At 43.3% G+C, this 26,575-nt stretch overlaps 1 protein-coding gene across 7 annotated transcripts in view; it reads left to right on the plus strand.

The window, feature by feature from the left end:
• The window catches only part of DLGAP2 (DLG associated protein 2), a 701,029-nt gene that overhangs the window by 542,539 nt on the left and 131,915 nt on the right, over nt 1-26,575 (plus strand). For 2 of the 7 annotated variants that reach the window (XM_048845341.2, XM_048845340.2), the window contains one exon: nt 20,506-20,571. The exons of the other annotated variants lie outside the window; for them this stretch is intronic. In XM_048845341.2, coding sequence (XP_048701298.1) covers nt 20,506-20,571 — 66 coding nt within the window. The remainder of the gene's footprint in view (nt 1-20,505; nt 20,572-26,575) is intronic. 7 annotated transcript variants of the gene reach the window in all.

The raw sequence follows: 26,575 nt of genomic DNA on the forward strand, positions 1-26,575 counted from the left end.
AAGTCTTTATATGCAGTCTGCATATGACCTGCAAGGTTTACTTTTGCAGCCTGCTGGTAGCCCCATCAGTAGCTGCAGAACTTTTTATCTTGTTTCAGACGTGCTCCCAGTGTTGTATTTGACTCCTTTCTCTCTTAGTCTCTGAAACCTGGTTGTCATCATCATCTCTTTAAAATCATTTTTCAAAACTACCCCTTCTTGTCTCTAAAACATGTTCTCTGTCATGATATGCTGCACTATTAACCACAGCAATATCATCCTCTCTCTGCTCTCCTCTCTTTCCCATCCAGTGTATCCAAAAAAGCCATAGGTAACGTCATTTTCCTTTTCTATTACTTTGACTGTGTGATTCCCTGTCACTTGTTTTCCCATTATCTTCCATAGTAAGTTCAAGCTCCTTACCTTCACTTTAAAGACTCTTTGTTCTTACTGTTGTTTGTATTGACCCAAAATATTGTAACACCCAAAGTCTCTATTCTTGGCTTCATTTTGTTACTTGCTGTACAAACACAACGTGACAAGGTTCCTGCCCCAAGCAGTTTACAATATAAATAGAAAACTGACAAGAGTAGCTAAAAGAGATAGCATAAAAATAAAGTGGTCAGAGAGGTGCTTGGCAAATGCCATGCTTGTTCCAGACAAGGTCAGTGTGGAAAGGATGAGTCAACAGGGATAAGAGGGTAGCAAAAGGATGAGGGATATTGACGGGAAGGAGGGGGGAAAAGTGAGGGGGGTAAGTATGGAAAGGCTGTGAACTGATGGGAGACCTTAACATTCCAGATATATATTAGTGAACAAATGCTACTAGTAATGGTACCATCTGTGGGCTTTCTGATGTAATAGCTGGCAGATTTCTTCACCAAATAGTCACTGAACAGCAATAGGTGATGCTATTTTAGGCTGCTTTGCCTAAGTAGTGAGGATGTTATAGACGAGCTGGTTGTAGAAAATAAGTCCTCTTTAAGTCAAAAGTGCAAAAGCTATCTGGAATTTGTATCCTAAATAAGGGGTGGGGGGGGACATAGGGAAGAGCTCCAGACATAACTCAATGATAGTAAGAGTAAGCAGAGAGCCTACCTAGAATGGAGGAGGGACTGATCAGCAAATAAAGCTACATCTTGGAAGTCAGAAATTGTAGAGATAAAGTGAGACTGGCCAAAAGTCAAGCTGAGTTAGACCTTGTAAAGGAAATTCAAATCCATAGTAAAAGGGTTTTTTCCCCATGTAAATATAAAAAGAAACAAGAAAAGAAGAACTGGAGTTGCCGTGCGGCAAGGATGGGATAGAGATTGAGGATAATCTAGGTATGGCCCAAAAACTAAATGAATACTTTGCCTCAGTTTTCAGTAAGGATGACAATGTAGAACATGAGGGACAAGGCAGGATGACTAATGGGAATGAGAACATAGAAATAGAAATTACCACATCTGAAGTGGAAGCAAAACTCTCAAAGAGTTTAATGCACTCAAGTCAGGGTGGCAGGGGGACACACACACAATAATCTCCATCCCAGAATACTGAAAGAACTGGCACATGAAATTTCAAGTTTGGTAGCAAGGATTTTAAAAATATCTATCAAATCAGGGTGGCACTGTATGACTGGAGAATAGCAAACAAAGGAGAAAAAAAGTCACAGAGAAATATTTTGAAACTTAGTTTCATTTCAATTCAGATTTGAAACCAAAAATTTCAAAATATCTCTGTGAAAGGGAAAGTCTCACTTGCATGACTCTGGGACAGTTCGCATGACAGGCTGCACTGAGGACACGGACATTAAGCCCTGGGATCCAGGTTCTTCAGCAGTCTGCCTGAATGGCTGTTCTGGAATGACAGATCCTGAAAGTCCTTAGGGTCCCCAACTCTGAGGCAGTACACCTGGCTGGGTGCCCTAGAGCTGTGGACCATGGAAGGCCCAGCAGCCCTCCAGGTGGGCCGGCCAGGCAAGCTGGCAAGAAACCAGGCAGGTTTCAAAAGTTGCCTGGCAAGCAGTGTTCTGGAGGAAATAGTCAAAATCAAACCATCTATGTGGAACATTTTGATGAATCCATGAATTCCGATGAAAACATTTTGTTGGATTTTTTTCTGACTCCTTTGGTTTCTTGTGAGAAAGTTACAAATGGTCTTGTTTTATATAAACATATTCCTATCAGTATACACCATGGTTTTTTGGCATGGCAAGCTCATAATTTTGTCAAACTGACCACAGGGTTGCATCAGTTTCAGCTAATATAGCTAAAATAATATTTAATTCTCATTTCACCAGCGTTAACATTTTTTTGTCAATGTTATGCATTTATGCCTACGTTTTGGTGTCTTAGAAATTAGTGACAGAAAAGGTCTAGAAACATATTCCTCAACTAATGGAGAATGTTTTCAAATGACATATTTTCCACAGTTTTGTCTAGTCTATTGTCAAACAACAAGCAATGGGGCTTCTGTCACTGCCCTTAGAAGAATATTATTCCATTAATAAATCTCTCTGTGGATAGCTTTTATTTTTCATGTTTACATTTTCTTTTTCATAAATTCTTCACATGGCTCCTAGTTGTATGCCAGGGAGACGAAACAAAGCCACCAAGAGAAAAAGGGAGTCAGTAGGCACCAGTGGAAAGGGACCCAGAAATAGTTTACAATAGCATAATTATAGTACCTTACATATCATAAAATATAAACCACTTACAGTACTACAGTGCTTTTGAAGAAGCTACATTAATGTGGGATGTAATGTTACAATTATTTTAATTCATGCTACGTTTTGTTTATTTTTGGATTCATCACTGGGGGCAATTCAGAGTCATGTAAATTAAAGTAAATATATATGCAAGTTATTCATGGCCCTCAGGTTGAGACAAGTTGCCAATGCAGGCTCCATGCTACAAGGGTAAAGGTACACTGCTAATCCATTCATAGGTACTTTTGTATTAGTATTACCGTAGGCTGATGAGTTTAAAAATCTGGAAGTCTATTGTGTTTCCATATTTTGTCATGATATTTACTTGCCATTTATTTTATTCCAGTCTTTGTCAGCAACTGAAGTTAAATGCCTTAATTTCATCTTCCTACTTACCACTCTCAAGCATTTGTTTTCTTGATGTTTTATATTGTTCTTCCTGATCTTGTCTCTCATCTTCACTCTTATTGTCTTCCACGAAATGAGGAGGGAGGGAAATGCCATTGTTAAAGTGCTTTCAGTCTAGTTGGAGCTGTCTGAATTTCTTTTCAGTGTTGCACCGCACTGTAATGATTCTGTCGTAAGTGCATTATATGCAGCACCATAATTTTGTGGCCAATCATACATATTTATTTCATTATGATTATGTATGTATTATGTTTGTTATGGTACTGCCTATGGGCTAACTGAGAATGGGGCCCCCTTGTGCAAGGCATTGTGTAAACACAAGATAAGAGACAGTCCTTTCCCCAAAGAGCTTGCACTCTAAATAGCCAAGACAAAATAGAGAGGAAAGGGATACAACACACAAGCAGAGGGAGTCATGATGGTTTGTAAACTTTAAATTCTCTGATTGTACATTTTATTGGTTTGTGTTTGTTGTGAACTCTTTTGGATGGGGTTTTGTTAGGAGGGAAGTGGCTAAATGGAAAGACAAAGGAAGGAAGCATGCTAGCAAGAGCTGGAGCCTGTGAGGAAGGAGATGGGAGGGGGTTGGAGCGAAGAGCCAATCAGTACAGTGGAGAAGAACATTCAGAGTGAAGACTGCAGAAAGCAGCCTGATGACATCACTATCCGGCATGCTTGCTTACACTACTTCACAGCTGCTCCTGCCAGTTTAAGGCCACATCCACACTAATAACTTTTGCTGGTATAATTATGTAAGTTGGGAGTGTGAATTTTTTTTTACATTTCTATACCAGAAAAACCCCTACTGTTGTTTTAGTTAAATCAGCAAGAAAGTTTATTTTGATTGGGAAACCATGGGTATAAGCTACACCAGCAAAAGTACTTTTTTGCCCGCATAAGATCTGACTACACTAAGAGTGTTTTCTGGTATCGCTATATTAGAAAACCTTTTCTAGTGTAGACCTAGCTTAAGTCTCTGGCTGGTTCCTTCCTGCAATTTCTTGCCCCAAGGCCACATGCATGGCTTGTGGGAGGAGTGGGACCACATAGCCCTAGTGCTTCCAGAAGAGAGGATCTCATCTGCATGGTTCCGAGTTGAGAGCTGTGGGTGGCTTACGCATTATTCTTATCAGCTTTTGATAAGTGCCTCTTGCTCGCATGCCGTAACAATAAGATTGGAATTTTCACAAAAGATGCCTAATTTCCATGTCCTGAGGCTCCCTGAGTTCTTAGAGGATACCATAATGTCAGATGGAACTTTCCTCTGGAATTGGATAATTTCATTTCCCCTTTCTTCCATAACTGAAAACTTCAGAGAATGGGTATCAGCAACTACATCAGTGATTATGACATTTCTCCCAAATTTAATGAAATGAATCCTCATCCAATACCCCCAAACTCTTATGCATCTTGTGAAGTCATTTGCAGCTGTGCGAAGCAAGCACAAAATGCTACTACTCTCATTAGGAGTGTCTTACACATGTTTGGCCCACACTTTGCCCAGAAATAAATAACTACACAAGATGCAAGGCAGTTGAAAAATAGCCCCATTGGTTCTAAATGCTCCACAGACATAACTCTAGCTAGATCAGTGGTTCTCAACTCTGGTCCACCGCTTGTTCACGGAAAGCCCCTGACACGCCGGGCTGGTTTGTTTATGTGCCGTGTCTACAGGTTCAGCCGATGGTGGCTCCCACTGGCTGCGGTTCGCCACTCCAGGCCAGTGGGGGCTGCAGAAAGCGGTGCAGGCTGAGGGATGTGCTGGCCACCCTTCCCACAGCCCCCATTGGCTTGGAGCGGCGAACTGCAGCCAGTGGGAGCCGCGATTGGCTGAACCTGTGGACATGGCAGATAAACAAACCGGCCCGGTGCGTCAGGGACTTTCCCTGAACAAGCAGTGGACCAGAGTTGAGAACCACTGAGCTAGATGATCCTCCCATTCTGTGAACAACGAAAAGTCCCACTGAAATCCAGGAATGCAGGATCTCTCCCCAGAATGGGATTGAAAAATTTGTTCTGATGAAGAGACTGCTATTGTGTGTACAGTACAGCATGTATCCAGCTGTACTGTAGACAGGTTTCATACACAGAGTACATATACATGAATTATAATTTTGGCATGTTGCACAACACTAGAAAACAATAGGTGTGCCCTAGCATTATAGTTTAGAACAAAATGTGTGAAATAAATCCCTGGATTGGGATGATAAATACATTTCCCTCCCACACGTTTCCTCACCTTCCTGGAATAGTTCTGTGTAAGAAATGAGTTTAGCTCCATTAACCTGTGGGATTTCTCATGCCTTTCATCCCAAAAACCAGGAGTCAGAAGTGGCCTTAGACAGTAAATCAGACAATCTGCATAGGTATGAGAGGACAAGATATAACATATTTCTGTTAGCAATGATACATCTGTGCATTACTAACCAAAAGAAAACCTCTCGTGATGTTTTAACACATTTCCTCAGAAATCTTTCAGAAGTTTTTAAACAGACACATTTTGTTTGCTGATTAAGCCTGGGAATATCTAAAGGACTATAACTGTTGATAAATGTCAGTATATTGACATTAGAACATAGTCATCTTATAAAATAAGATACTCAGTCCATGCAGAAGTTTTAACATAGAGCCTAATGCAATTATAGTGGTAGAATGAAGACTTCAGCTTTGCATTCAGGTCAGACTTGTATTTAAATTAGATTAGGATATAATGAATACTGCTTTTAGTATGGATGATGCTTAGACTGACTGCCTTACTCAACACAGATAGCACTTAAAAATGAAAACCTCACTAGTTCATGGTGAAGATTTTACAGTATTTAAATGGAAGCCATTTTAGTGCTTCACAAATGGATCCTTTTTATGCATTCCCTGGCTATGCACATCTTTTTGGAATTAAGGTGTTTTATCTTATAGTCATAGCTGACTTCTTTTAGGAGATGACTTCATAACCTGCATGAGAAACCTGTGGTGGCAGTGGTTGGCTTTAACATGATAAGGCCTTCTAGGCTAGAGAGGAAGGGTTGTAGAATTGATTTGTGTATGCTGTTTATCTGAATGTGACTTTGCTGTAATTAATTTTAACTGCTGTCCACTTTCACACAATCGTGTTCGTTCTGTCATACATTAATACGTGGTGTGGTTTTGGTGACTTTGAATTTCCCTCTGGTCTGTTTCAGATGTGAAGGTTGTGGGTAGACAGGCTGTATAATTTCATTCAGATTATTTTTTTACCCTGAATCCAGAGTGCAAATGCAAAAATTGTATTCCTCTCCAAGTAAAGCCATTAGTAATTGTTAGAGCAGTGGTGGAATGTGGACTGGTTGTACACAAACTGGAGCTGGAAGTCCAACATTAAAACTAATCACTGCCATTGTCCTAACAGAGCAGCAATGAAGCATTAATTAAGCACGTTGGAAATCCCGTCCTTGAGGAACCAACTGGCTGAAAACATATGGGTCTTATTCATGGCTTTCTGGAAAATAAAACAAACTCTAAATTTTAAAGCAATTGCAGTATCTTTTTAAAATGCCAGAGGGACAGCCCTGGAATTTGTCTAATTAGATATAAATAATGGTCATGTGGAGGCAAAATTCCCCACATTGCCATGCTGATGTGACTCGACCTTGACCAAGAGGGCATCTAAATGGTTGAGAGCTTAGTTTATTTTCCTTGCCCCTTTCTTCCTGAGACAGCTAATTGTGAGTGTTGGTTTTTGAGATGTAGACACCTTTCCCTTGGGAATTGAACAGACCCTACCGATTCATTTTCAGCCAATGAGTTTGCCACTACCATTTCAGTCTTGAACTAAGCACTGAAGCAGAAGTGATAATGTTAATATTCTAGTTCCACTTCCCTGACCCACTCTATGCCCCTATTTATATCTTTCAGTAAACAAAGACATGGAGCAGAAAATATGGTTTCGAAGGCCAGTAATTGGTTTTACTTTTTCAATGTGAACTTTAAGACTACCACACAATTCTCCTTCCAGTCCCCCAGAATTGAATAACACAATAGCAAATGTATAATGCTATACCTAAAGATTATTAAAACAAATACACTTCAAAAAGAAATCACTGAATACAAATATACTATATTTAATATTTTATTGCATGTATTCTGACATGCTTAAAGTGAAATTATTTTCTGCTAAGTGACTCTGTAAAAATAAAATTGTGAAGTTACGTGTTTACAGGGGCTCTGTCATTTCCAGTTCAAATATTTTCAGTTTACAAATAGATACATAGTTTTTCTTCTAACTGCAAACTCATCCTAAGAGCCGAGACTCAGGCGGGGTTCTTTCCTGATCATGCATTGTTACAAGTCGGGGGAAAAGGCCAATTTATTCTCCAGTGACATTTATCTAATGCCAGTGCCTTTAGTGGGTTAGCTAAGGTGTACGTGATTGCCTTTGTAAGCTGTACTGTGTAAGTGAACCCTGTGCTTCTGTGGAATGCCATTGACTTCAGCTCTGCATGGTTGCAGGTGTCTGCCTATGTACAATAGCTTGCAGGATCAGGAACTTAGTGAGTGATTCTGTTGATGAACTGGAAAGAATAGAATCTGGCTTATTCTTTTTTAGCTGTGTTATCTTAGCTGGATTACCACATGTGAATGGTGGTACATACTTTTGTTCCCAGATTAAGAAATTATGACTCTGAATGCACACAGGATGCAGATCTGTGAAAAAAGGTGTCATTATTCTAAGAAAGAAATGAGTCCTTGTGGCACCTTAGAGACTAACCAATTTATTTGAGCATAAACTTTCGTGAGCTACAGCTCACTTCATCAGATGCATACTGTGGAAAAAACAGAAGGTGTTTGTTTTTATACACACAAATCATGAAAAAATGGGTGTTTATCACTACAAAAGGTTTTCTCTCCCCCCCACTCCACTCTCCTGCTGGTAATAGCTTATGTAAAGTGATCACTTTCCTTACTATATGTATGATAATCAAGGTGGGCCATTTCCAGCACAAGTTTCCCCCCCCCAACACCCCCCCCCCGACAAACCCACTCTCCTGTTGGTAATAGCTTATGTAAAGTGATCACTCTCCTTACAATGTGTATGATAATCAAAGTGGGCCATTTCCAGCACACATCCAGGGTTTAACAAGAACATCTGGGGGGGGGCGGTTAGGAAAACAAGGGGAAATAGGTTACCTTGCATAATGACTTAGCCACTCCCAAATAACAGAACACCACTAGCCGTCACCTTCAGCCCCCAACTAAAACCCCTCCAACGCATTATCAAGGATCTACAACCTATCCTAAAGGATGACCCAACACTCTCACAAATCTTGGGAGACAGGCCAGTCCTTGCCTACAGACAGCCCCACAACTTGAAGCGAATATTCACCAGCAACCATATACCACACAACAGAACCACTAACCCAGGAACCTATCCTTGCAACAAAGCCCGTTGCCAACTGTGCCCACATATCTATTCAGGGGACACCATCACAGGGCCTAATAACATCAGCCACACTATCAGAGGCTCGTTCACCTGCACATCTACCAATGTGATATATGCCATCATGTGCCAGCAATGCTCCTCTGCCATGTACATTGGTCAAACTGGACAGTCTCTACGTAAAAGAATAAATGGACACAAATCAGATGTCAAGAATTATAACATTCGTAAACCAGTCAGAGAACACTTCAATCTCTCTGGTTACGCGATTACAGACATGAAAGTTGCGATATTACAACAGAAAAACTTCAAATCCAGACTCCAGCGAGAGACTGCTGAATTGGAATTCATTTGCAAATTGGATACAATTAACTTAGGCTTGAATAGAGACTGGGAGTGGCTAAGTCATTATGCAAGGTAACCTATTTCCCCTTGTTTTCTCCCCCAGACGTTCTTGTTAAACCCTGGATTTATGCTGGAAATGGCCCACCTTGATTATCATACACATTGTAAGGAGAGTGATCACTTTAGATAAGCTATTACCAACAGGAGAGTGGGTTTGTGTGTGTGGGGGGAGAAAACCTGGCTTTATGCTGGAAATGGCCCACCTTGATTATCATACACATTGTAAGGAAAGTGATCACTTTACATAAGCTATTACCAGCAGGAGAGTGGGGGGGGGGGGAAGAGAAAACTTTTGTAGTGATAAACACCCATTTTTTTCATTATTTGTGTGTATAAAAACAAACATCTTCTGTTTTTTCCACAGTATGCATCCGATGAAGTGAGCTGTAGCTCACGAAAGCTTATGCTCAAATAAATTGGTTAATGTCTAAGGTGCCACAATTACTCCTTTTCTTTTTGCGAATACAGATTAACACAGCTGTTACTCTGAAACCTATCATTATTCTAAGAGCAGAAATAGACATTAAGGACCCTGTCAAGTTTTTGATTTGTCCTTTACTCTTTGTTCAGTGTTTAGGAAATGAACAAAATACATTTGTACACATTTTTAAATAAAATCCTATACATTGATTCTCCCCTTTCCCCTCTTTCCACACACACATCTTGAGACTGCCCTATATTTTTCTTTATGCATCAACATCATCATTATTATTAATTATTTGTACTGGAGTATGTGATGGGGTATAGAAATCACACATTGGAGAGCAAGGGGTTAAGGAGCAGCTCTGGGCCCAGGCAGCCCTGTCCAGTTGCACCTGGAAAGCCTGCACCAGCTGGAGGTGGGGTTTTAAAGGGGATGCAGAGTAGCTCAGAAGGGGTCAGGCAGGGAGGGAGCAGACCTCTGCTCTGAGCTATGAGGAAGTACTTCCCAGGAGCTCTCGTGGCCAGAGACCTAGAAGAACAGACCCGATAGAAACCTACAAAGGAGAGACTGGTGACTGACTGGACGGTCAGAGATTTTATGTGTAATTCTGTAATTTACTCCATGGGGAAAAGGGAAACTTGGGTAGGAAGTGGTCCTGGGGTCAGCTACGTAGCACCTCAAAGTGTAGAATGTAGCTGCCTGCCATCAGACCCTGGATTGGAGCCTGGTGGAGAGGGTGAGCCTGGGCTCCACTGCCCCCTTCCCAACGACCAGACAACAGAAGCCTTTAACTTCGTAGGGGGTGCAGCTGGGGAAGACCTTGACTCTTCAAGGGCCCAGACCCCAAAGTCCCTGTACTAAAGTGAAAGCCCTGAAGTGCTCATGGGAGCTAAGGGACAGGACTATATCTGAAAAGGGGCAACTGATCTCTGGCTCCTTGTTTTGGTTACTCTTATATCTGAGTGGGAATGGTGCATTGTTTACAATCGATACTTAAATTCCCCACTTGGTTAGAAAAATGCTAAAGGAGATCAGATCATAGAATCATAGAATATCAGGGTTGGAACGGACCTCAGGAGGTCATCTAGTTCAACCCCCTGCTCAAAGCAGGACCAATCCCCAACTAAATCATCCCAGCCAGGGCTTTGTCAATCCTGACCTTAAAAATTCCTAAGGAAGGAGAGTCCACCACCTCCCTAGGTAACACATTCCAGTGTTTCACCACCCTCTTAGTGAAAAAGTTTTTCCTAATATCCAACCTAAACCTCCCCCACTGCAACTTGAGATCATTACTCCTTGTTCTGTCATCAGCTCCCACTGAGAACAGTCTAGATCCATCCTCTTTGGAACCCCCTTTCAGGTAGTTGAAAGCAGCTATCAAATCCCCCCTCATTCTTCTCTTCCGCAGACTAAACAATCCCAGTTCTCTCAGCCTCTTCTCATAAGTCATGTGTTCCAGTCCCCTAATTATTTTTGTTGCCCTCCACTAGACTCTTTCCAATTTTTCCACATCCTTCTTGTAGTGTGGGGCCCAAAACTGGACACAGTGCTCCAGATGAGACCTCACCAATGTCGAATAGAGGGGAACAATTTTGAGTCTCTTCTAATTGAATCTTCTCTCTCCTCACGAGGCATGTGTATTCAGAAGAAGCTTCATTGTGTTGGTTTGGAGCTTACAAAATATGAGTGCGGATTTGCAAAAAACAAACTACCCAAACTTGTCACATCTCTACAAATATATGGTGGCCTTGTGATCTAGTGCCAAAAGGCTTTATTTTAAGTGATCAAAGCTACAATTGACACTAATTACTGTTTTCTTTTAGTTCCAGAAGGAGAACTCCTGCTTTTGTTCATATTCCATACCTCATCAGGGACAGATCCTTCTCATATTAAATGTCTTCAGTATTCATAAACCAGTGAATACTATGATTAATCCAATATTTCTTGTTCAGCAAATTCAGTTTGTCTCTGTTGTTAGAGGTTATATTGACAGCACATCTGGAAAACTGGGACAAACCTGGCAGTGACTCAAAGTACATGTGGGCCTCTTGCAATCCAGTCAAGTTATAAAAGTAGAATGCCATGATTTCCTAGGTAATAATTACAATAAAGCTGTATATATTTCTTACAGCCAAGTAATACATATTGGACGCAAATGTAGTAAGGGCACATTGCTTGTCTATCTTTCCATTTGCAGCTACAATGCTACAAAAATTGTGTTGTGCCTAATACAATTTGACATGATGTTCTTAATCATTTAAAGCAAGAAGTTATTGGATTTTAAAACGCTGACTTAAAGTGCATTCTAGATGGACTCATACTGCACTTACAATGATGCCTTAGATCTCAAAATGTTTTACAAATGATCAATGCCTATCTCTATTTCCCAGGTAGATATGCTGAGATACAGAGGGGTATAGTAGCTGGTCAATGTAACCTGAAAATCAGTGAATAAAACCCAGGCACCAGATTCTTCTTCCACAAACATGATCAACTCAACTGAAAGCAATGGAAATTTGTCTTGCCTGAGGAGATTCCAGGCCTATAATGTCTGACTCACCACTAGCACATTCTCACAACTAGAATTACCATAAGTTCCACACTAATCATTAGTCTGTGCATTGACCCACAGTTTGATCTCATTTCTAGTAAGATTTCAAGTAAATTAACACACTAAACAAGCATTCTGACACCAAGATGCAGCATTTATTTTGAAATGACAAGCACACAATGATGCCAGAGTTACTCAACATAGTTTCCTGACATGGCTTCCCCATTTACCATTCAGTGTACAGCAAGGACGTATGAAGAATGTATAAACATCAGCAGAAGATCATTGTGAAAGCACCCTCTACATGCTCCCATCTGAGGGAGGGTACAATAGGCACAGAAAACATATACAGCAGATTCCGATTAATAGGAAGCCAGATATTGACAACTTCTGCTTAATAGCACCATTTTGCCGGAACCAATCCCATCGACTTTCAAGTCAGTGGGATTCAGATATCAGCAATGGCATGCTGCTTATTAACAACATTTTTGGAAGAGAGGCCCCAGCTTCAGGCAGGTTTGCAAGGCTGCAGCCAGGGAAGAAAGTGGTGAAGGGTCCTGAGCACCCACCTCAGGCCGGTTTCCAGGGCTCTAGCCAAGGAAGGATGTGCTGGAACGTGTCTCCCCTGCCTGCAGGCTTGCACACCCGCTTGCGGCCGGTTCTCAGCTCGTCCCAGCACTTCCTTTTGGGGCTGCAGCTCCGCAAACCTGTCTGCATAGAGGGACTACACAGGAGGCAAGGGGCTGCAGGCTGGGAGGGGAAGCTATGGGGAGGGGAGCAGCAGCCTGGATGTTGGAGGTGCATGGTACCTCTTTCTGTGCTCTTTGGACTATGTCCTGCTGGGGAACTGCACCCAGTGAAGGAAGCACTAGGACGTACTGAGCCCCAACCACTGGAGAGTGCACAGAGATGTACAGCTCCACATGTGCCCAGCATGATCCCTACTCCCTGTAAAAAGCCCCAGCCTCGGGTTTAGCTCCTGCTCCCTGCTGCTGCTCTGCCTACAGGCAGGTTTGCAGCAATACAGCCAGGGAAGGCGTATCCCAGTGCTTCCTTCCCTGGCTTCTGCCCTGTAAACCTGCCTTCTGCTTATTAGCAGCTGCTGGATAATGTTGGCAGCTGTGGGGTTGCCAACAAATGCAATCTACCGTACAACATTTTTACCATATTGATTTTATTGAGGAAGTCTTGGAGGATGGAGCCAAAGCCCTGAGATCAGCCCAGAAGGAAGTCAAAGGACTGGAGATTTAGTCAGGAGATTCAGAAATATTTGGCTTGCTGAATAAGGACATCATCCGTGCTGCTTAGCTAATGAATTTTATTGAGTAACGAATTGTTATTTAACAGTGTACATTTTTGGTTGTCCACCATGGAGCCTGAAATGGGACTCGAACCCTTCTAGTTTTGAAAAGTCAGCAGAAAAGGGCTTTGGGGAATTTTTAGGATCTATGAAGCACACTGTCTCACAGAACTAAGGGTTTTTCTCTACAGGGCCATTATTGCAGGTTTCCTCTTTTCGTTACAAGATCATTGCTGATTTCGGTAAGGACAAATCAGCTTTTTAAGGAAGTAGGCTGTTGAAATTCTGCAGTGACTGAAAGTGTATCTGCTGTGACAATCTTTAAAACTCCTTAATACTTCTTGGGGCAGAGGTGGGCATGCAAACGTTTTGCACAAAATAAATGGAGGAGCTTGGAAAGGAGTCCAAGCAATGTAGCTGTTCTGGCTGGCTCTGTGAACACCCACTAATTGGCTAGCTTGAAAGGGCTACCTTCTGGATCCATGACCTCAGAGTGCAATCACTAGAGCAGTGCCAAGGCATCCTGGGCTCTATGTATGCTTTCCAGCTAAAAGGGAGGATATGCTGCACCCAGATGGATCCAGCGATCCCCAACAGCATATTTCGTTTAGGCTTCCTGGGAAATAGAACCATACAGACACAGGCAACTTCTTCAGCTTTATTTAACAGGCTCCGTGACTGACTAGCATTTTCAAACAGCCAGATTGTGTAGTCAGGTTTCAGCTGGCTGGAACTATGTTGTATGTACAAAGTGGAAGGATTAGACTGGAAAGAGAGATCTAGGCTTCATCAATCCTTCTTTCTTATCTGCTGCACTGATAGTAGCAAACGGGACTAAATTAAATACAAGGACTTATTCAACATTTACTAACATAACCTATCAGAAAACTTTGCCTGTATAAGGAGAAAAGACAAACTAATCATTATCTTAATTTACATGTGCAATGAATTCTCCAGTTTGTGAAGTGGCCAGATGAGATGTAAAAGGAAATGGGATAAAACCAATAGTGGTGTTGATAGGAAAAATAAGAGCAACTTGGCAAAGTGACAAAATTTCTTTTTTTATTCCCATTACCCAAGGAGGGCACCCAAAAAAGTGGCCCCCAAGAGTTTAAACCTTTTCATGTAATCTTTAATTTTTGTTACAATCATGGTTTCCAATTTAAATCCACTGCTTCCCCTGCTCTGTGTATCTGCCACACACTGGTATACTGTCAAAACAACGTACAAGGGTAGTCTGTTATTTGCTAAGCACTGGCAGTATGCCAGGTGCTATACAAAACACAAAAAAGAACAGTACCTGCCTAAGGAGTTTACAGGCTAAAAGAGAGACATAGCTAAGGCAAGATGCACTAGGAGACCCAGAGGAGGCTGATAACTCAGTTCATCGATTTTTAATTTATTTACGAATTTTAATATCAATTTTAGCTCAGTCTGTCTCCTATGCAGCATTGTGGTGGTGAAGGCAGATAACTGATTGAGAGCCTTGCTGAAGAGCACCTTTGGAAGGGATGTCAATGAGCAGAGGGTGAGCCCTTACTGCACTTGGATTGGGAGCTTGTTCCCCGGAAGGTTACAGGGGATTGACAATGTGGGAGGAGGCTATTATTAGTAGAAGTATGCTATATGAACAGGGTGGGTATGGTGTGGGAATCGGTGCTGCCTAAGAGGAGGCAGTTGCTGTTATAAAGGTAGGAAGGGACCAGGGCTCAATCATGTTCACTAAAATATTATTTTACAATTTATGCTCTGAGCAACAGTTAAGAGCATATGTTTTAATTCAGATAAAAAAAATTGAAGTGTAGATGAAGTGTTTCATCAGGCTGAGGCTCTTCCTGGTTGCCAGCAGAGTTCCTTGGAGAACAGATAAACAGTGGGGAGGTAGTTAGAGTTGACCTGAGACTGCTTTAAACCTGTACTGGAGGCTGAAACTTCTGCTGACTGGCCCCAGAATATGAGGAACAAAAGTGACCACCTCGACTCGCTGAACCTCAGTTCAGGCTAGGACTATATGTAAGCGGGGGAATAGTCCCGCTATTGTGGGGAACTTTCCTGGCTTCTCCACTACCCCAGTGAAGTGGGCTAGCAAAAGGATCTGAGTCCTCGCTCCCACTTCCTTTACCCAGTGGCCTCCCTGCCCTTGAGGACTCCCCTTCCACTCTCCTGTCTGGCAGAGTCCTCGTAACCCCAACAAGGCTGGGCCCAGGATTCCTGGGGGGCTCGATCCCTAACCCTGCTGTGGTCACCTAGGACAGGGACTAGGGTGTCCCCACTCCGGGGTACTCTCTCTCTCTGCACTGGACACTTCTCTGACCCACTGACTATTACATACAATTTAAAGCAAATGCAAGTTATTTAATCAACAATTAATTTTAAAAAGAATAAGGAAAAATGGGAAAGGTTAAAGGAAACACATCAACCCGCTCTCTGGCAGGGAACATCACAAACGGTGTCTCTGGAATGTCAGGGCAGTTCACAGTCTGTTCCTTGTAAGTCCCAGGCCTTCTTCTCAGGCCCTGGCTGTGCTGCAGGGATGCTGTGGGTTGGACGCTTGCTCTGGTGGTGGCCACATGCTCTCAGGCTCTAAGACCCTCCTTCCCCGTGTCGCCCCCGCCCTGTCGGGGTTACGATCCAAGCCTGGCCTGCAGAGCCTCTTGGCTGAGGTGTCTCCCTGTGCTGGGCCCGCTGCCCAGGGTCCCCCTCGCTTTCCCCAGCTGCTCACCGCACCCAGCTCCGGACTGCTCCAGCCCCAGCTGCACCACTCTGTCTCAGCACTGCTGCTGCTGCTCTGCCGCCAGCTCCCTGGGCTGCTTCTTTGGCCCCTCTGCCTCTGGTTGCTGCAGCTCTGCTGCCAGGACAGGTCTGCTCTGCAGGCTGCTTTTGTGGCTCTGCTCCCAGCACTGACCTGCTTCCTGGGCTGCTTTTCTGGCCCCTATAGCTCTGGTTGCTGCAGCTCTGCTCCCAGGACAAGTCTGCTCTCTCTGGGCTGTGCCTCTGGCTTTGGGGCTGCAGCTCTGCTCCCAGGACAGGGTCTGCTCTCTCTGGATCTGGCACAGCTCTGCTCCCCAGCGCAGCTTGCGCCCCTGCTTTCCCCTAGCTCGGCCCCACTCTGTCTAACCCAGGCAATTCCAGCTCACATGGAGGGCGGGACCTCCCTGGCCTCCTGACTCGCTGATTAGCCTGCCCGCCCTGTCATTCAGGCTGACCTGGAGCATTGGCCTCTCCCCATTGTTCCTGGAGACTATCAGTTTCGGGGTCCTGATTTCCCATAGACCCTTCCCTTTTTAGTACTGGGAGCTAGCCAACCAAAACACCCCCACTGAATGTTAGTAAGGGGGCAACAGTCCCCTTACATATAACAGTGTTTAAAAGAGAACTGGATAAATTCATGGAGGTTAAGACCATTAATGGCTATTAGCCAGGATGGGTAAGGAATGGTGTCCCTAGCCTCTGTTTGTCAGAGGGTGGAGATGGATGGCAGGAGAGAGATCATGAGATCACTTGATCATCACCTGTTAAGTTCACTCCCTCTGGGGCACCTGGCATTGGCCATTCTTGGTAGACAGGATACTGGGCTGCATGGATCTTTGGTCTGACCCAGTATGGCCATTCTTATGTTCTTATTCCTGCACCAAGCAGAGTTCAGCCAGAACAGAAAATTGGGGCCTGAGGCATGGCTGCTTTCATAGATGAGTGCATCACCGCATCACTTTCGTAGAAATTCAGCTTTCACAAAAGCAAATAGATATCCAGGCATTTTTTAGCCTGTTCATTTTCCCCATGAGACTTGCATACAACTCCTATTGAAGTCAACAGGAGTGTTATGTTCTTCTGAGGACAGATTTTGGACTTCACTTTATATTAATCTGTAATGTGAGAATGTGTGCACTTGAAGGAGACTTAACTAGTAATTGTATCTGTTGTCTGCAGAATGTGAGTTCTTTATATTATTCAAATCCTTAAAATGTAAATCATCCTATTTTCATAATCTCACCTTTATTGTCAATGTCTTTTTTTTTTCTAAGCCCTTTGCACTTTATCCCTCATCGAGTAGTTTCACGTTAAGGTTAGCATTATCATGTAAAGCAGCTGCTTTCAAATCCTCTGGAGTTAGTGCCACTGCAGGGGGTGGGGCAGCAGGCACAATTTGGATCTGTGTTCTAGGATGAGGAAAGTAACAGATGATCTATGCATGTAAGTATTTTAGAATGTTAGAAGAATGCTAGAATGACACAAGAATGCTATGAGCATGCCACACAATGTGCCCTGCTGCATTACCATTACATAGGGAAAACACTAATGACTGACAGATTATTTTAATTTTGTTAGTCGGTAATAAAAATGATTATTCATAGGAAAAAATGTAACCAGACCAAACAAAAGCTATCCATGCCTTTGTTAAAGGAATTACAGTATGTTGGAGTATGTTGGAGTAATCGTTTAAGAACCTCAGACAAAGATTATCCTTGTAATGCCACATCAGTCACTGAGACCTTTGATTAACTTTGGCTTCATCAGTGCAGAAGGCATGAACTGAATTTATTCAAAGGCTGACTGAACTGACACTAGCCATTTGGGGAAAAAAAATCTAAGCAGTGAGGTTACATGTGAATAGTTATAAATTTATGATAAAAAATATAAGGAGAATTACTCCTCATGCCTGGAACATAAACTGGAAGTAATTCTCTCCCCCACAGCAGAGTTATAGATCAAGGTGTTTTACATGAGTATTGTGCCTTGCTCTGAAGCATTTGGCCACCATTCAAGGCAGAAGACTACTCTGCAGTATGGCAGTTCTTACATCCTTATGCAATTTAACTGTCTACCTACTGCCATACATTATACTAGTGGAACGCATCTCAAGCAGTAAGGAATTTATTCTTACAAGGGACCTATAAGGTAGGGAAGGATTATCTTCATTTTACAGATGGGGAACTGAGGCACAGAGAGATTAAATGACTTGTTCAAGGTCACACAGGAAATCATGTGTCAGAGCCAGAATCACAGTCATGGTCTCCTGAATCTTGATCCTGTGCTGTAACCACAGACCATCCTTCCTTGATTGTTTGTGCTAATATCCCATTTCTACATCTTTTCTCTGACCTCTTTTGGGTTTATTCATCCATTTTCTTCATCTCCCTTTGCTTGTGTAGCAGCCATTCTCTCCTCTCCCCTCCCACGCCCCCGCTCCTTAGCAGCAAGGGCAGTTGAAAAAGAATTAAGTTAGACAGAAGAGTTATATTCCTCTTCTGTCTAAAATATGTCAAACGTATGCAGGGTATTTTCAGAAATTTTCTTACAATCTTAGTGTAGTTTGGGGTTGAGTAAATATGAATTTTACAGACTTCTAGCGTGGGAGGAGTTACTGCATACATTTCTGTTTTCCTTTTTGTTTTCTTTTGATGATGGTTTAGGTGTTTTGGATGGATACATCATTTGTGATTTCAAAATACAGCTACTTGCACAAAATTACTGTCTTAAAGGAAAACTTCCTTTTCACTAAGTTTCCTGTGATATTTGCTAACTATTTGCAAGAATTTAAAGGATCTTCTGGGTTTTGGGGGGACTCTATTTTTCTCATGCCTTCCTCTTGATTCCAGACTCCAATGCAGCAGAATTAGAGGCTTCACTTATGAGTTACAGTACATGCAGATCACATGGACACAGTCTCCATGGAAACTGTCTAATTTGTGCTTATATTCAATTAGAATTGTCCATTACCTCTCCAAATGAAATTTAATTTGAATACATGTGCCAGTCATTTTTTAAAATCATATGATATTCCTTTTCTGTCATTTGACTGACTAGATTTCTAGGAGGTTGAACGTGAATGAAAAAGTTTATTTAACTATGATAAGTGTAGGAATACATGTTACTTTTTCTGAAACTTTTAAAATATTTTCTGATTCTTTTTTCCATACACTATCTGGATTCTACTTCCCACTCTTATAAAATCAGTTATATTAGCTGAAGCCTAGAGTGAAGCATGACCAGGAACAAACATCTGTAAATGTCTAAATTAACATTTGCAACCATGTTATTTAATTTGAGTTAATTGGAAATCAGTTAATTCACATTACAACACAACTAAAAACAGCAGACTAGAAAATTTACTAGGCCAAGAAATATACAAGGTGTATACATTTATTAAATACAGCATTGAAATCTGCAAAAACTGTAATTTTGTTTACATTATAAGTCAAACCACACAAACTACATACCTGATGTGGTAATTATATAATCTTGGTACCTGAAAAGAAAAGCAGATGTGGCCTAATTTGTAGCCTATTTCAAATGTTGAATGTCCACCTCAGAATAACAGTTGTATTCATGAATGTGAGTTAATTGGAAATCAGCTACTCAGGTTACAACTCAACAAAAAGTAGTCTAGAGAAGCCCAATATGTCACTGTGTTTGTTCTCTGAAAATGTGTGCCCCGTTTCCCAGTTGCCTAAGCAGTGGTAGACAGGAAGTACCTCCCCGTTCACTTCCACTCACTCTTCTACTTTGGACCACTTGCACTTTTGATTAAAAAACAGGGTATGGGGAGAAATACTATGAAAGACCGTTTTGACTTAAAGAATTTCCTGGGAACTGTATCAGAAAAAAAAGTGAAGAAAGGACCAAAAAAGGGACATGACAAAAAATAGAGAATGTAAGGATAAGGATAATTTTAGGTACTTATATGCCCTTTGTTACTGTAGTTTCTGACCAAGTAAAGTTATTCTAAGGCACAGTGAGGCTAAGTGACTCGCCTAAGGTCACAAGGAAATCTGTGGTGAAGAGAACTAAAATGGCAAAACTAAAATGAACTAAAATGGCAGAAGAGTCACAAACAGAAAATTACTGGACCTTATACATTCAGACTTCAAAAGATTAAGTCGTGAGTGAAAGAAAATAGGCTGAAAAGCATTTATAGCAGTAAAATAAGCAGAGAGAAATGGGAAGTATTTACGACACAACTGGAGAAGTTACAATAAGAATTCTTTCCAAAGTAACTAAAAAAGGAAAACCTAAAAGGACACCAGAAATCAATGGGACTAAGCGGAGATGGAAAAAGCAACATGCAAGCTAAAACAAAAGGCATTTATTGATACAAAGGATCTGCCCAGGTGGGAAAGTTACAAAACCAAACAAAAAGCATGAAAATAAATTTCGAAAAGCAAGAAGGGCAACAAATATTTGAGAATTTAAGATCCCTTTCCCCTCACTCTGGCCACATCATTCAGCACATACAGTATGGTGAGTCATTTAAAAATGAATGGAGAGCTTATAGCCAGGAATATGGAAATATCAGAGTTATTAAATAGTTACTTTGTTTCTGTCTTTACAGAGGAATTGGGTGGCGATCTGCTCAAGTCGGGGATCAGTTTTCCGGGGACAACAGAGGAGGAGCTAGGTACAGATATTCTCTCTCAGATAACTTTATGCTAAGCAAGGTTAGAGGCACTTGAAATAGACTAAGAATCAGGTCTGGATAATATGCAACCAAGCAGTGAGCAAGGAAATTGATGGAGCTTTAATTTTTCCTAAGCTATCTAGATTCAATTCCCAATTATTTGGGAAGTACTACTGTCAAGGTTCCTCCCCCACTCTGAACTCTAGGGTACAGATGTGGGGACCTGCATGAAAAAAAACCCTAAGCTTATCTTTACCAGCTTAGGTCAAAACTTCCCCAAGGTACAAAATATTACACCCGTTATCCTTGGAATGGCCGCTACCACCACCAAACTAATACTGGTTACTGGGGAAGAGCTGTTTGGACGCGTCTTTCCCCCCAAAATACTTCCCAAAACCTTGCACCCCACTTCCTGGACAAGGTTTGGTAAAAAGCCTCACCAATTTGCCTAGGTGACTACAGACCCAGACCCTTGGATCTTAAGAACAATGAACAATCCTCCCAACACTTGCACCCCCCCTTTCCTGGGAAATGTTGGATAAAAAGCCTCACCAATTTGCATAGGTGACCACAGACCCAAACCCTTGGATCTGAGAACAATGAAAAAGCATTCAGTTTTTACAAGAAGACTTTTAATAAAAATTAGAAGTAAATAGAAATAAAGAAATCCCCCCTGTAAAATCAGGATGGTAGATATCTTACAGGGTAATTAGATTCAAAAACATAGAGAACCCCTCTAGGCAAAACCTTAAGTTACAAAAAAGATGCACAGACAGAAATAGTTATTCTATTCAGCACAATGCTTTTCTCAGCCATTTAAAGGAATCATAATCTAACACATACCTAGCTAGATTACTTACTAAAAGTTCTAAGACTCCATTCCTGTTCTGTCTCTGGCAAGAGCAGCGTACAGACCGACACAGACCCCTTTGTTTCTCTCCCTCCTCCCAGCTTTTGAAAGTATCTTGTCTCCTCATTGGTCATTTTGGTCAGGTGCCAGCGAGGTTACCTTTAGCTTCTTAACCCTTTACAGGTGAGAGGAGCTTTCCCCTGGCCAGGAGGGATTTCAAAGGGGTTTACCCTTCCCTTTATATTTATGACACGCCCCCCAAATCTCAGCTAGGGTGAAACACTGGCTGGGATTTCTTCCTGGAGCTCTAGGAAAACAGAGTTAATAAGACACATGCATCTCTAAATATACTACCAAGTACATAAAGACTAACAATATTTTCCACATCTCAAGGACGATTTTAACCAGTTGATTCTGGAAAACTTTCACGGGAGAGTGCATCAGCCACTTTGTTAGAAGCTCCTGAGATGTGTTGGATGTCGAAATCAAAATCTTGGAGAGCTAAACTCCACCGAAGAAGTTTTTTGTTAGTTTCTTTGACGGTGTGAAGCCACTTTAGTGCAGCATGGTCGGTTTGCAGGTGGAAACGCCGTCTCCAAACATATGGGCGTAGCTTTTCCAGAGCGTAGACAATGGCATAACATTCTTTTTCAGTGACTGACCAGTTGCTTTCCCTCTGACAGTTTTTTGCTGAGAAACACTACAGGGTGGAATTCTTGATCAGGTCCTTTCTGCATTAAAACTGCTCCCACACCACGCTCGGATGCATCTGTGGTTACTAGGAACGGTTTGTCAAAGTCTGGGGCCCTTAGTACAGGGTCAGACATGAGTGTCGCTTTAAGCTTGTTAAAGGCCTTCTGACACTTTCCGGTCCACTGAACAGCATTTGGCTGTTTCTTTTTGGTTAGGTCTGTCAGTGGGGCAGCGATTTGGCTGTAGTGCGGTACAAATCGTCTGTAATAACCGGCCAAGCCTAAGAAGGATTGAACCTGTTTCTTTGACTTTGGGACAAGCCACTTTTGGATAGCATCCACTTTGGCCTGTAGGGGGCTGATAGTTCCTTGACCCACCTGGTGTCCAAGGTAAGTCACTCTGTTTAGGCCTATTTGACACTTCTTAGCCTTAACAGTTAGTCCTGCCTCCCTTATGCGCTCAAGGACTTTTTGTAGATGTTCCAGGTGGTCTGCCCAGGAATCCGAAAATATGGCCACGTCGTCAAGGTAGGCGACTGCATATTCTCCTAATCCCACTAGGAGACCATCTACAAGTCTTTGGAAAGTGGCGGGTGCATTTCGCCGCCCGAAAGGGAGTACATTAAATTCATACAGCCCGAGATGTGTGATGAAGGCTGACCTTTCCTTGGCAGATTCATCTAGCGGTACCTGCCAGTACCCCTTGGTTAAGTCCAAGGTAGAGATGAACTGGGCCCGTCCCAGTTTCTCTAATAGTTCATCTGTGCGTGGCATTGGATAGTTGTCTGGGCGAGTTACAGCATTTAGCTTACGGTAGTCCACGCAAAAACGTATTTCCCCATCTGGTTTGGGAACTAGAACCACTGGAGATGCCCATGCACTTTCAGAGGGGCGGATTACACCCATCTGTAACATATCCTGGATCTCCCGTTCTATAGCAGTTTTAGCTTGAGGAGACACCCGGTAAGGTTGAACCCTAATTGGGTGAGCATTACCTGTGTCAATGGAGTGGTATGCCCGTTCAGTCAGTCCTGGGGTGGCTGAGAACGTTGGCGCGTAGCTAGTGCACAGCTCCTGGATCTACTGTCGCTGCATACGCCCAAGGGTCATGGAGAGGTTCACCTCTTCCACACCACCAGCACATTTCCCTTCGTAGTAAACACCTTCAGGCCACTCAGCGTCGTCTCCTCCCTGGGCTGTAAACTGACAAACCTTTAATTCTCTGGAATAAAAGGGCTTTAGAGAATTAATATGGTACACCTTAGGCTTTCGGTTGGAGGTGGGGAATGCTATGAGATAATTAACAGCTCCCAGGCGCTCCTGGACCGTGAATGGCCCTTCCCACGATGCTTCCATTTTATGGGCCTGGAGCGCCTTTAAGACCATGACCTGGTCTCCTACTTTGAAGGAACGCTCTCTGGCATGTTTATCATACCAGGCTTTTTGCTCTTTTTGAGCATCCTGTAAGTTTTCTCTAGCAAGGGCTAAAGAGGTTCGGAGGGTGTTTTGTAGGTTGGTTACAAAGTCCAGAATGTTAGTTCCTGGAGAAGGTGTAAATCCCTCCCATTGCTGCTTCACCAACTGCAATGGCCCCTTAACCTCACGGCCATATACAAGTTCAAATGGGGAAAACCCTAAACTGGGATGTGGTACAGCTCTGTAGGCAAAGAGCAACTGCTGCAACACTAGGTCCCAATCATTGGAGTGCTCATTTACGAATTTACGTATCATGGCCCACAAAGTTCCATTAAACTTCTCCACCATGCCATTTGTTTGATGATGGTAAGGAGTGGCAACCAAGTGATTTACCCCATGAGCTTCCCAAAGGTTTTTCATAGTTCCTGCCAGGAAATTAGTCCCTGCATCTGTGAGGATGTCGGAGGGCCAACCTACCCTGGCAAAAATGTCTGCTAGTGCCTGGCACACACTTTTAGCCCTGGTGTTGCTTAGAGCTACTGCTTCCGGCCATCGGGTGGCAAAATCCATGAAAGTCAGTATGTACTGCTTTCCTCTGGGTGTCTTTTTCGGAAAAGGACCCAGAATATCCACAGCTACTCGCTGAAATGGAACTTCAATGATGGGGAGTGGCTGGAGAGGGGCTTTGACCTGGTCTTGGGGTTTTCCCACTCTTTGGCACACCTCACAAGACTGGACATAGGTAGAAACATCCTTGCCCATTCCCTCCCAGTGGAATGATCCCCCCAAACGGTCTTTGGTCCTGTTCACCCCAGCATGGCCACTAGGGTGATCGTGGGCTAAGCTCAAGAGCTTGGCCCGGTATTTAGTTGGAACTACCAACTGTTTCTGAGGATGCCAGTCTTCCTGGTGTCCACCAGAAAGAGTTTCCTTGTATAAAAGTCCTCTTTCTATAACAAACCTGGATCGATTAGAAGAGCTGAGAGGCGGTGGGTTGCTCCGTGCCGCCGTCCAAGCTCTCTGGAGGCTTTCATCTGCTTCCTGTTCGGTCTGGAACTGTTCCCTTGATGCTGGAGACATCAGTTCCTCATGGGATTGGGGACCTAGGCTTGGTCCCTCGGGAAGCGATATAGGGGATGGAGCTGTTTCTGTTGACTGTGAACCGCTCTCCGCTGGTGCACTATGTTGGGATTCAGGCTCCGGCTGAGCCTCTTGGGTCGGGTTATCGGCTGCTGCCAGTTCAGGTTCGGTGGGGCCCTCTGGTGTTGAGGTTGCAAGTACTGGATTCAGTGCTGACACGGGGTCTGGTGTTGGTTGTTCGGCTGGTTCCGGTTCTGGGACTGGTTCCGTCTGGGTCTCTGGGACTGGATCCACTACTGCTGTTGCAGACATTGGCCTGGGGTCCAGGTCCATCACCTCTGACTGGGTCCTGATAGAAGTTTCCGGAACAGAGCCAGGCCTCACGGCTTGTTTAGCCTGGCTGCGGGTGACCATTCCCACCCTCTTGGCCTGCTTCACATGATTGGCCAAGTCTTCCCCCAACAGCATGGGGATGGGATAATCATCATAGACTGCAAAAGTCCACATTCCTGACCAGCCCTTGTACTGGACAGGCAACTTGGCTGTAGGCAAATTGAAAGAGTTGGACTTGAAGGGTTGAATCGTCACTTGGATCTCTGGGTTGATTAAATTGGGGTCCACTAAGGAAGCATGGATAGCTGACACTTGTGCTCCGGTGTCCCTCCACGCGGTGACCTTCTTCCCGCCCACACTCACAGTTTCCCTCCGCTCCAAGGGTATCTGGGAGGTATCTGGGCCTGTGGACCTCTGGTGTGATTCCGGTGCAATGAACTGTAATCTGTTGGGGTTCTTGGGGCAGTTGGCCTTTACATGCCCCAGCTCGTTACACTTAAAACATCGTCCAGCTGACGGGTCACTGGGGCGAGGAGGGTTGCTGGAGAACGGGGTGGTGGGACGATAAGGGGTCTGGAGGGTTCTTTGGGAGGTAGGTGGGGCTTTGGGCGGCCCCCGGTAATAGGGTGTGGTCTGGGGTGGTCCCTTCTGGTCTCCGCTCCAACTACGACCAGTTTTCTTCTTCTCTGCCACCTCCACCCATCTGGCTCCAATCTCTCCTGCCTCAATTACAGTTTTGGGTTTCCCATCTAGGATGTATCTTTCTATTTCCTCAGGAACACCCTCTAAGAATTGTTCCATTTGCATTAGGAAGGGCAAATTTACTGGAGATTCAACACTTGCTCCTGATATCCAGGCATCCCAATGTTTCACAATGTGGTAGGCATGTCGGGTAAATGACATGTCTGGTTTCCACCTTAGGGCTCTGAACCTCCGACGAGACTGCTCGGGTGTTATCCCCATTCTGACTCTCGCCTTGGATTTAAACAGTTCATACTTGTTCATGTGTTCTTTAGGCATTTCAGCTGCCACCTCAGCTAAGGGTCCACTGAGCTGCGGCCTCAGCTCTACCATGTATTGGTCAGTAGAGATGTTGTACCCAAGGCAGGCCCTTTCGAAGTTCTCTAAGAAGGCCTCAGTATCATCACCTGCCTTGTAGGTGGGGAACTTTCTGGGATGGGAAGTGGTACCTGGAGAAGGATTGCTAGGGTTTGTTTGTATATTCTGCTGGGCCTTTATCTTCTCCACCTCCTCCACATGCTTCCTCTCTTTTTCCTTCTCCTCCAGTTCTTTGGCCCTTGCTTCCATTTCTTTGTCCCTTGCTTCCATTTCCCTCTTGTGGGCAGCTTCTTGGTGTTGTTCTGCCTCCCTTTCTTGTTCCTTCTTCAGCTGCATGAGTTCTATCTGTCTTTCATGTTCCCTTTGTCTTTCCTCAGCCTGAAATTTGGCTAATTCGAGCTGTAGTCGAGCCGCGGATTTTGCCATTCTAACCTCTCTGTTTTTACTAACTTTACACCCGAGGTTTAGAAATAAACAAACAAAACTTGGCTGTAAAATTTTGCTGTGCTGGAATAGAATACCTATTCTCTGATAGTGATTGTCAGCCTACAGAAAAAGACAATTCCCTTGTCTC

The sequence above is a fragment of the Caretta caretta genome, chromosome 3 (genome assembly GCF_965140235.1).
Source record: "Caretta caretta isolate rCarCar2 chromosome 3, rCarCar1.hap1, whole genome shotgun sequence".
Taxonomy (NCBI): Eukaryota; Metazoa; Chordata; order Testudines; family Cheloniidae; genus Caretta; species Caretta caretta.